Source organism: Anomaloglossus baeobatrachus, chromosome 2, assembly GCF_048569485.1.
Source record: "Anomaloglossus baeobatrachus isolate aAnoBae1 chromosome 2, aAnoBae1.hap1, whole genome shotgun sequence".
NCBI lineage: Eukaryota > Metazoa > Chordata > Amphibia > Anura > Aromobatidae > Anomaloglossus > Anomaloglossus baeobatrachus.
In genome coordinates, this window is record NC_134354.1 from 47,143,591 (window position 1) to 47,156,082 (window position 12,492).

General features: G+C 41.2%; 1 protein-coding gene across 1 annotated transcript in view; it reads left to right on the top strand.

Moving 5' to 3' along the window:
* HUNK (hormonally up-regulated Neu-associated kinase) overlaps window positions 1–12,492 on the top strand; it is an 89,156-nt gene that overhangs the window by 60,506 nt on the left and 16,158 nt on the right. The window contains exons 4-7 of the mRNA XM_075335037.1: window positions 5,156–5,211; window positions 6,633–6,768; window positions 8,685–8,812; window positions 10,438–10,567. Coding sequence (XP_075191152.1) covers window positions 5,156–5,211; window positions 6,633–6,768; window positions 8,685–8,812; window positions 10,438–10,567 — 450 coding nt within the window. The remainder of the gene's footprint in view (window positions 1–5,155; window positions 5,212–6,632; window positions 6,769–8,684; window positions 8,813–10,437; window positions 10,568–12,492) is intronic.

A 12,492-nucleotide genomic window follows, 5' to 3' on the forward strand; every position in this document is an offset into this window, starting at 1 on the left:
TCCTAGATTTCAGTGAATTCAAAATGGCTTCTCTCATCTATCATGTTAATTAAATTATTTAAAGGCAGAGGTATACCACCAAAGACAACAGACCATGCCTTTTGCCAAACAACCCCACCACCTGTCTGGCACCCAACCACTTTATGCGATGTCCATACCTAAAGGCTACCAGATCTTCAGCACACCAGACATTTGCTGGAGTTTGCTCTGATCAAAGCAGCTTAGACGTCATGATAAACGGCCACTGGTTGTACGGAAGCAGAAGCCTTTGTCATCCCCATTGGGCTCCCACAATGTGGCCGCGGTAACCCCATGGGCTATTTAATGCCAATTGGAGGCCCATGATTTGGGGGGCCCTGATTTAGACCTTCGCTATGGTGGCCTACAGCCCCAAATTTATATGTTCTATATAATTTTGCTAAAAGGCAACCTATTAGGATAATTTTATGAAAAGCTTTAATTTTTTAAAATGTTAAGAAAGTAACATGGCAATATACATCCTTGTACATCATTGAAAATGGTACTCGCTGGTGTACTCATGCTTAAAAAGTCAAGCTTTCAAGGCACATGCTAAAAATCCTGGAAGTGCATTGAGGGCTTCTTGGGACTAGTTTTTGCTTTGGTCTAGAAAATGCCAGTTCAGTTCAAAGGAAGATCAATTGTCCGTGAATGAATCTTACTTTGAAACAATATACCCAAAAAGATCAATCGTTTGTTGCCTGGTATAATCGAGCACGTATGGATAGGCGGAGAGATGGATTGTTTTTGCGTTCATTGTCATTACCCATTTGGTTAAATTGGAATAGTTTACTGCCATCAACTAAAATAGATGTGTACGGAGAGGGGGGGTGTGTGGTTACCCTAAATTTGGAGTGAATTTGCGCCTTTGAGCATAGATTACATTATTAAATAGTAACCATAGCTTTCCAATTATATTCATTACTGGGCAGAGCGTCTCCATTATTAACAATAGGAGGAGTTAGGACTTGAAGGTCAGAAGATTTACATGACGATTGCTGGTGGATTGACATGTTTACTCTTCATTAAAGCTCGGCTCTATTTATAGTTGGACACAAAGGAAGATAATTGCTCCGAGATTAGAACCCATTTGATATGTTTCTCTTCTTGTTTTTGCCACCATTTACCATGATAAAAGGAGATCGCTCCTAGAAAACAGCCCATTTATTTACGACAGCTGCATTAAATATGGCACAGGACAATTTCAGTTGTCGGAAACGTTCGCGGCTCCACCGTACAGAATTCTCTGAATGAATGAGTCACCCGTATTGTTAGAAGAAAGATCACAACTTTGTGTGAAGTTTCCATTATTCATAAATTTTCTGCTAGAAGAAATGCATGAAAGGCAAGGGGGATATGAATACAATGGGAGAGCAGTCACGACAAGACAAGGATTTACCTGGCTCCTCTGTGTAGAGGATGGAGTTATATAAATAGGTCAGGCAGACGGGGTTTTGTGAAGTAATATTCTGGGGGAACAGGAAATGCTCCGCTCATTCTCAAAGCATCTCTGAATTCAAAAGGAGCCGTAGAAAGGAAAGTTCATGGACTGCAATTTACTGAGCTGCATTTCATTTTACTAAATTGCTGCTAATGTACATGCGGACATCCTGAAAGAGGAAAATACGTCCTTAAATATCCCCAATAGGCGACTGCCAAAACTGCAAGATCTCTATTTTTTATTTTTAATAAAGATTTTAATATTGGAAAAGTAATCCACCCCCCTCCCAAAAAAAACAGAAACAAAACAAAAAACATTGAACACAAAAACTGACAAACGATAGATCATTTTTTATTACACAATCCATTTAAAACAACAGTCCAGGAAGAACCAATACTGTGCTTTACCTATTGTAGGGTCCTTGGGGGTGGGGCATAATAGAATCCTCAGGGGTGGGGCATAATAGGGTCCTCAGGGTTGGGGCATAATATAGGCTTCAAGAAAGAGAATAGATGTGTCATAATCCGCCTCCCTCGATCCGGCATCATGTATAACACACTGCATACCTTTTTCAGCCTGGGATATCTTGGTCACAGTGAATGTAGAGATTATTTCTGCCCCCTTCAGGGTTGGTGACCCAGTCTTCCCTTAATCCTTAATACAAGACCTGCCTAGTTTGATACAGGAGTTTATGGAAAAACTCAGAGATGAAAGGTTGAATTCCAGCCTACTCTCTTATAAAATTTGGATACAATTGTTGTCAGTCTAAGGATCCTTTCCCGCTACGTTTTGTCTCCCCGTTCAGAAGTCCCATCAAGGCTCATGTCTAAATACCCCACAAAACATAAATGTCAACGAGGCCATTGACTATAATGGTGCAGATGGAGTCACCGTGTGCTCTACCATGCACTATTTTCAGGCGGATACGCCTACTGGAGGTGGACACCCAGACATAGTCTACTACATATGGGTATCCACCTACAGTAGACGTATCCGCCCCAAAATGGTGCACAACAGAGCAAACCATGACTTTGGCTGCACCACTATAGTATATAGCCAAATTGGTGCATACGTCTGAATTCCATTTTGCAGGGGATTCAGTCGTGAGCCTCGATGGGATCACTGAATGGAGGACAAATCGTCGGTGCATACGTCCAACTGTTTTGCAGCAATCCACAACAGCTTGGACTCCATTGTGATACATTGGAGCATCTATTAAGAACGAGTTCTCCGGATTGCGGTCTGGATACAATTTAGTAATATGTCTTATATTGTAGGTTCTACAAAGTAGTCACCTTTTGCTTTGATTACTGCTTTGCACACTCTTGGCATTCTCTTGATGAGCTTCAAGAGGTAGTCACTGGAAATGGTCTTCCAACAGCCTTGAAGGAGTTATCAGAGATGCTTAGCACTTGTTGGCCCTTTTGCCTTCACTCTGCGGTCCAGCTCACCCCAAACCATCTTGATTGGGTTCAGGTCTGGTGACTGTGGAGACCAGGTCATCTGGCGTAGCACCCCATCACTCTCCTTCATAGTAAAATAGCCCTTACACAGCCTGGAGGTGTTTTTGGGGTCATTGTCCTGTTGAAAAATAAATGATGGTCCAACTAAACGCAAACCAGATGGAATAGCATGTCGCTGCAAGATGCTGTGGTAGGCATGCTGGTTCAGTATGCCTTCAATTTTGAATAAATCCCCAACAGTGTCACTAGCAAAGCACCCCCACACCATAACACCTCCTCCTCCATGCTTCACGGTGGGAACCAGGCATGTAGAGTCCATCCGTTCACCTTTTCTACAAAGATATGGTGGTTGGATCCAAAGATCTCAAATTTGGACTCATCAGACCAAAGCACAGATTTCCACTGGTCTAATGTCCATTCCTTGTGTTCTTTAGCCCAAACAAGCCTCTTCTGCTTGTTGCCTGTCCTTAGCAGTGGTTTCCCTGCAGCTATTTTACCATGAAGGCCTGCTGCAAAACGTCTCCTCTTAACAGTTGTTCTAGAGATGAGAAGGTGTGTCCAAACTTTTTGTCTGTACTGTATATATATATATAATGGCTTGGCTGGGTTGTCAGCTCTCCATGAACTTGCTGCTTGGATATGGCTGCCTTGAAATCAAGGCTTTTTCTGTTTCTCGATCGGGGGCTGCACTTATCAGACATATTGTGTAGAGAAACCATAAATGCCTACTTGCAAGATCTTTTTTTCTTATTAACAGCTAGAAATTTTTGTACCCAAGAAATGTATGGACTGAATATAAAAATAAATCCATAAACATAAAGGAAGGGAGACAAAAGTGCAATGGTGTATGAACGGGTTTTGTAAAGAGTTTCCGCGAGGAGACACAGGGGCACGTAAGCCCCGTACACGTGATGATCTGCAGCCCGCAGGCAGCATCACAAATAATAGGAACTGACAAATGCATTCTATTCTGTGCAATTACTGTCTGATTGCAGCAGCTTCTCCTCTACAAGCGGCAGATGAGCGCTGTTCACTTTCAGTGAAATGTATCACACAGGGTGGGCAGCAGTACAAGACATTATATTAGGGCATTAAAGGGAAAGTGCCCCCTTAAGGCTCGGACTGGCCCACAGGGAAAAGGGAGAATCCCCTGGTGGGCCCCTTTGCAGAGTCTCATCATTGATTTATCAAACTACCTAGTTTATTATTATATAGAAGCATAGGTGATTTTGTCAATGAATGTAATATAACATTTGCATGCAACTGAACATTGGGCCCTCATAATTAATATTACAGGTGGGCACTTGACAGTGCAGTCCTACACTGGCCCCCTTAGCTTATGGCCTGGACTGCACTGCAAAAATAAAAATTAAACTCTTCCCTTGCTTCAGAATTTCTTACCCTTGAGCCAACTTACACTACCAATGTTAAAGGGTTCAAGGGGCAAAACTAAGCTGGGGTCCTCTTCACAGAATACACCCATAGGTTCCCTTTTTGATGGGTTTGTTGCTAGAAATGACCCATTTAAATCATGTTTTTTGTGTTAAATTATTTTTTTTCTCCATATCACAACCTGCATTAAAATCAGGAATTCCACACATACATTAACAGCAATGAACAGACCAAGACCCTATGTTTTGTATTGAAGCATCTAATGAGCGTGTGCAAAGATAATTGTGAAGGGATGAGCATGAGGTCAGCTGTGACATCGCCTATTGTCATTGGTTTATCATGCGTCATCAGCTGGGTGTAGATAGGCTATCTGTCATTATAATTCTGCCTCTGATGATAAGGAACCTGCTGAAAACTCTTTATGAAAAGTTGGGAAGTATGAGTCCTTCTAAAATAGAATTTGTAAAAATTGCAAAATCACTAATTTTGTGGGTTTTTTTTAATAAAGATTAAGTGGTGGGGAAAGAAAATTTCTAAAAAAAATTTAACATAAAAACAATAGATAATTTTCTGATGAAAAATGGTGTATCCACAAATTAGCTAGGCATCGTTCTCTCTGGAGGACCCAGCATTACTTAAATGGGCTATTGATTTTAATGGGCATCGTGTAATGCTTCATTTCTCCAGTGGAGGTGCTGCAGAAAAATAGAGACAAGCCAATCAACGCCATGACAGTTACTTCTCCCATGATAATAATGATTTGTAACCTGACATTAACCCCTGCATTATCTCTGCTTCCTAGGACTCTGCTCAGTCATTAATTGTTGTCTTTCCCCCACAGAGACTTGAAGATTGAAAATTTGTTACTAGATGAGAACAACAACATCAAGCTCATCGGTATGCACATTTGTTTAATGAACCTCCCATTAACATTGTATTCCTCTGTTTACGCTTCATCTTTCGAAGCAGAGATTCCAGGTTGTGTCAATGGAGTCTCTGTGCTCCTATTGTATTCTGCTTCCTCCTTCTCCTGCCAAACCTCCCTGCTGACTGTGCAGTTCTGTACCCCATCATTAACGCGCTGAATGTAGGCTGTGACTGACACATTAGCGCATGGGATATTTTTTCCCTCAAATTGTGGAATTTTCCCTAATGAAAAAAAGCTAAAGAAATTCGGTTTCCAGTCAAATTCCTTTTATCCAGAATCTAATTATTCAGGCCTTCCCATAATCTGGCTTCTCATGAGTTCTATATACCTTTTTGAATGACTTATCTAGAAAAATCTGGCAACAAAAAACAGATATTGATGATGTTTAAGTCTATGTGCGTAGATTTGATGCAGAAATTTCCTGCATATAATCTTTGCACATACCCTTAATCAGTATCAATACCTTTTTTTTCCAGATTACTCTAGAAATGAAATATACACCTTCTGGCAGAAAAACGCACCTAAAAAAACCCCGCATGTGTTTTAGTGCATTTTTGGTGCATTTTTTGGTATGTTTTTTAATGAAGTCAATGGGTGTAAGGGCTACAAAACGCAAGAAAAAAACGCACCAACAATTGACATGCTGCAGTTTATTTTTCTGCACCAAATCTGCAAGTAAAAAATAAGCAAGATGCGCACAGCACTTCCAGATTCTCATTGACTTTGCTGGCATGAAGAAAGGCATGCAGATTTGGGTCACAAACTGCATCGAAAAATGCATCAAAAGCACACCCTTTAAAGGGGTGGTTCACTACTCATCATTAGTGGCCACATCACTGTAAAACGCATAGTGAAGGCTTTTGTCAAATATCTTGTGTAGTATATTCTGCCTCTGAGAGGAGCTCTTGCGGACCTCTCATCCCCATTAAGTAACCCCCGGGCTCCGTGACCTATGAGATCCGGTGATGTTACGTCAACTTCCAGTTGACCCAACATTACCGAGGCGGCCCCAGTCTCCATGACCTTCCTTCACATGGCCAAAAAATACAATCTTTTAGATTTTTTTTCTTAAAGTTCTTCTTACCTGGCTTCTCAGAAAAAATAAGAAAATGGCTTTTGCAGGGCACCTCTGTAAAATGCACATCACAACATAACATTCAAGTAATTATTGTAGGCAAAAAGTTAAGAATTTTTGGAAAATTCTAAAAAAATTGCCAAAAAACTTGGAATATCAAAGATAGTGGGAATTCAAAAATATATTACAGCGACAGCTGATTTTGACCTCAACTGTGTAGTCTTGTAGTATTGGGGAAGAAATGAAGAAAATAATAGCTAAAGTCATACATTTATCTTCAATCATGCCTGATTATATTTATACGTGTAATTGCAGATTTTGGATTGAGCAACTGTGCCGGAATCCTGGGTTATACCGACCCATTCAGTACACAGTGTGGAAGTCCTGCCTATGCTGCTCCAGAACTCTTGGCAAGGAAGAAATATGGACCCAAGGTGGATGTCTGGTCAATGTAGGTATTTTTTAGCTTTTTTCCTTCTTATTTGAGCAAAGTTTAGAATATCATGATTTCCCATGGAATGTAGTTTTCATGTTAATTGATATCGGATGGATATAACACCATTGGGCACACAGTTGGTGCAAAGTCGGTGCCTACCTTAAATGGTACTTTGCTGCCCCGAGACCTGATAAGGAGACCTGCCATACATCATTACCATGTTTGACTCTCCTCTTAACACGTACATTGGAATGTAGATAAGGAGACCTTTGCCGGTGCTGTTGAGCTTTTTCTGGTATCGGTGACCTTCACCAGAAGTTAGCTTTCCATTACTACATGCAAACCTCGGTGCCATTAATGAGTTACTCATCTGTCCAGCTCCAGTTATCCCACAAATGACATCAAACAATAACATGAAATTACGAAATGTCTTATTTGTTGTTCTAAATTGTGGTTTGCTGTTTGAAGAGAGAACACATAAAAAAGAGGCGCACATGGCCACCAAATGGGGGACTAGTTGTACTGTGATTGTTGCCACCAGGGAATCAGACAGTTCAGTATATTGTTACTTGTGGAGGGGCCTCAATACAACCATGTGTCTCTATTGTCCTTCTAAAATACCCACCTTCTTTAGATTTCAAGGATAAAAGAACAGATATATTTATCTCGGGAAGTATCCAACGTGTGTCTTGATTGATTTTTTTGAGTTTTTGAGAGCTGTCTAAAGAAACCAAGTGTATTAGGAATGATGTTCTCAATTTTCTTATAGAAATCATCTTTTAGATGTGATTCTTGTAATGGTCAAAATATTGGCTGAAAGGGGCTGTCCAGTGAAAAGAAGTTGTCACCTATCTACATGATAGCCTGTCATACAGCCAGGTCAGATCTCATACTTTGCAATGACAACAGACAACCATCCCGAAACTGTGTCTGCAAATTGAGGTTCTGAGCTGGCATAAATCCTAAGTCATACAACAAGACTCGATGGAGGGTCACTTTTGACTTTTAGAATTGCTACATCCAATAGGGGGCACCAGAGTTCGTCTTCTTCCTCCCTGAAGAGTCAAGGTGATAAGTTAGCGATTAAGGTGTCTGACCTCTGGAAAAGCCACCAACCAGCAGATTGAGGAACTTTTATCCACATTTCAAAATGGGGTGGCAGGATGGACACTAGACTGCTGCCCCATTCACTTTCTAGGGGGCTACTGGAAAAAGCCAAGTGCATTGCTCTCACAGGTGGAGCATGTGCACTCCCTGCTAACGGTGAAAAAAGTTTCCGGTTCTGCCCCCACCAATCAACAAGTTATTATCACCTATCCTCTTGTTTTCACTGGACAACCCCTTTTACTTTATACTTTGCCGTAATTTTAAAATATATAGTATGTCTAGTTTTAACCGTAAAGGTTGGACCACTTTACATTAATGCATCTTCATAACATTCACACATTCCATTTACAATTCCTTACATACCCTATTGTAAGAAACTACCATTTTGAGGTTCATCTGTGAAGATCTTTGTGTCTCCATGGTAACAGACTACAAACAAATCCTGCGTAGTCTGGTCCTATAGTTACACTACCTTTGATAACTTATTATATGGATGTTATGAAGAGGTAGATGAAACTGAGTAGGACTTCGGGATCAGACTACATACTTTGTAGCCTGTCACTATTAGTACAGTTTTTTTGTATACAGCTCCAATACTAACCAATGTGTGACCATTTTATTGTGAATTCAGTCTTGATATACTCTGTATTTGTGTAATAAAGGCAAGTTAGGTGGACATTATAGCATTTTTACACTGCTTTTGCCATTTTAGTATCGAGTTCAAAGGGCTGATTTTTAGCTGGCTCATAAGTTCTGGGCTGTATATATAGTTAATGTCTCTACCTCGTACTCACCTGTCTTACACCATTTTTTTGTTTTTCAAGTGGAGTTAACATGTACGCCATGCTGACTGGCACGCTGCCATTCACAGTCGAACCCTTTAGCTTGAGAGCTTTGTATCAGAAGATGGTAGACAAAGCCATGAATCCATTGCCCTCCCACCTCTCCTCCGGTGAGTAGTCCCGCATTTCAATGGCCATTCATAATCAAGCACCACAAAGTGCTCACATGTTGCTTCCCACTTTTGGTGGCAAAAAAGTGGCTTAAGCTATTTGAAAATATTTTCTATAACTGCAAGAAAGGAAAAATTAGCCTTCAGGGCCTTGTCTGTAAACCTTCTAGATATTGAGCCAAGACTTTCGGGATGAATTTTCAAATTATCACTCTTCTTGCATGTATAGAAAGTTTCTGACTGTTCCTCTATTTGGTTTTGTAATTGACATGGAAAGGCCAAAGATGTAAATTGTAAAAAAAAATAAAAATAAAAAAATAGAATTTACATATTTTATTAACATTTTGCAATAAGCCTTTGTAGAGCAAAAATTAAAGAGGTTGTCCACTACTTTTACATTGATGGCCTATCCTTAGGATTGGTCATAAATGTCTGATTGGACGGGGTCCGACACCTAGCACCCCCGCCGTTCAGCTGTTCCCGGCCCTGCAGGCGGCAGCAGACAAATGGAACTGCTCAGTTCTGGAGCTTCTCTGTCTTCTGGTAGCAGGCCGCAGACGGGTACTGCACATCCGCTTCCCATTCTAATCAATAGGAGGTGGATGTGTAGTACCCAGCCATAGCCACTATCAGAACACGGAGCAGTTCCGGAATTGAGCATTTCCGGCTGTTTGCTGCCGCCGACGGTACCGAGATCAGCTGATCGGCATGGGTGCCGGGTGACAGATCCTGACCAATCAGACATTGATGACCTATCCTAAGGATAGGCCATCAATATAAAAGTAGGGGACAACCTCTTTAAATCCATGTTTTGTATGTTAAAGGGGCTTCCCATTTCAGATATCTCTTATTATGTCAGGTGGTGACTGATTGTTACAGTCCGCCATCTGTCAGCTATTCTTCTTCCCAGCAGTGGCCACTACAGGCAAGTTTTTGTATTACATGTAGCTATTTCTAGATTACCTGAAGTGGCCATTTATTTCTCTTATTATATTCCTACTGCTCAATGTTCATTTTTTTCTTTAATCCACCATATGGTTCCAGAGATATATACTACTAATTTTTAGAGTCTTTACTAAGAGGGCGTGGCTCATATTATTCTACAAGGGCGTGGCTTTGGGCTGCCATTCACACTCAGCCTGTAAGCACCTCCCTCTAAGTGAAGACCATAAAAATTAACACTAAATATATAGGCTTATATCTCTGAAACCGTATGTCGGATTTGAAAAAATCAAGAAAGGCAATATTCAGTGGAGCACTGGGAATAAGATAGGAGCAAAAACTGGTCACTTTTGACCTGGTGACTTGTCACCTTTAAGTGAAAATCTGTCCATGTAACTAATTAGTGGAATGGTTCTACATGTCCTGAGTGGGGGACATGCTCTATGATCTAAAAGGGCACATGGAGAAGCAGTTGTTGAGATGAGACCATTTCTTTTGAATATGTACATTTTAAAAGTTCTTTAGAACGGCAGGTTTCTTTGTAAAAGAGAGAATATACTTTAAATTACGTTTTGCTAAAGTTTCTACAGTGACTAAAAAAATAATCTGTAAGATCACTATATCATAGGGAATAGATGTTTTTTTCTGGAATAGCTTGGCTAACATAATTTTATGTTTTTCAGCTGCCACTAATTTCCTTCGGTTCCTGCTGGAGCCAGATCCATTAAAAAGACCAAACATACAGCAAGCACTGGCGAATCGATGGCTAAATGACAACTATCATGGAAAAGGAGTTCACACATACCCAAACAGGTAATCTAAATTGATCTAAAATTCTGTGCTGGTTGATGTTATTATGACTATATCGCTCAGATATTGCACTCAATGAGAAAACAGTATGCCCTAAACTCCTAAAGGTGCTTTACACGCTAAGAAATCGCTAAAGCGATGTCGTTGGGGTCACGGAATTTGTGATGCACATCCGGCTGCTTTAGCGATGCCGTTGTGTGTGACACCTATGAGCAATTTTGAATCATCCCAAAAACGTCCAAAATCGCTCATCTGTGACATGGGGGTCCCTTCCCAAATATCGTTGCTGCTGCAGTAACGATGTTGTTTGTCGTTCCTGCGGCAGCACACATCGCTACGTGTGACGCCGCTGGAATGACAAACATCTCCTTACCTGCGTCCACCGGAAAAGGAGGAACGAAGGAGGTGGGCGGCATGTTCCGGCTCATCTCCTCCCCTCCTTTTCTATTGGGCGGCGGTGCTGTGACGTCGCTGTGACGCTGAACGAACCGCCCCCTTAGAAAGGAGGCGGTTTGCCGGTCACAGCGACGTCGCAGAGCAGGTATGTGCGTGTGACGCTGCCGTAGCGATAATGTTCGCTACGGCAGCAATCACCACATATCGGCCGTATGATGGGGGCGGGTGCTATCGCGCTCGGCATCGCTAGCATCGGCTAGCGATGTCGCAGCGTGTAAAACACCCTTAAGTCCCCATTTTGGTGGTTTGAATCATACACAATTTATCTGGAAAAAAACCCCTACCCAATTATAAAATAATTACAGAAAAAATATTGGAGGTAGGAATATTTTGGAGGACTAACCTATAGGAGATTTACCTACAATCGTTTTCTTTGGTCCATCAAGGTTGAAGTATTTTGGATTTTTCCAGTCCACGTATTTGATGCCTCTGATAAACGTCATGTTAATAGGAAAGCTTCCCTCTGTGACCGTAATTCTGGCTCAATCTTAGGTTCTAAATTGATTCACAGAAGTCTGGAAGAAAGGTTCATAAATTGCTCTGGTGCAATGTAAAACTAGGCACGTACACGCAGACAATCATTCCATCCTTCTACTTCTCGCTGGTCAATGAGGCAAATCGAGAAAAGGGTAATTTAGCTGAAGAAGCAATCATTAGAAACTCTTCTAAACGCATGAAATCTTTAGACTTACGAAAAACTTTAATTATGTAATGAGGGAGCTGTGGCTACAGATGAAGCAGAAATGAACTTAACTATTTGTGCATCATATATAAGGTTGATACCGTAAATTTACCTCCAGGCCTACATATTACACTGTAATATTGTCACGCAAGCTCGAGGGAACGTCTGGAGTGCAGCGCAAAACAGAGGGAAAAACAGGGTAGATGTATAAAAAAGGCCTTGGCGATAGGGAGAGGGGTCACCACTTCACACTCACCTGTGGCGGATCCGTGCCCTTCTTATCATCCCTAGACGGGAACTTCCCTCCATGCGCCATCACATGCCTAGGCCCTAGCTGACCCTGAACTTACCCTGACTAGTGGATAGGGCAGTGAGATACTAATCCCACTATTACAATAACACAACATGAGGAAGGTAAGACAAATGGATGGGGAAAGACACAACAAATAGCAATCCTACGTTTCTGCAGCAGGAAACTTCTCAGCGGTAATTAAAATGACACCTCAGCTTCTCCAGAGACTTGATCCTTCAAAGTGATCAGTATAGAAAATTCTATTACTGGCATGGAGTAAAGCCAGGCGTGGGTATATATAGTGTAAGGGCTTGATGACAATATGCTGCAGCTGTAATAATAATAATAATAATTTTATTCATTTATATAGCGTTATTAATTCAGCGCTTTACATACTTTGACAATACTGTCCCCATTGGGGCTCACAATCTAGAGTTCCTATCTGTATATTTTTGGAGTGTGGGAGGAAACAGGAGTACCCGGAGGAAACCCAGGACC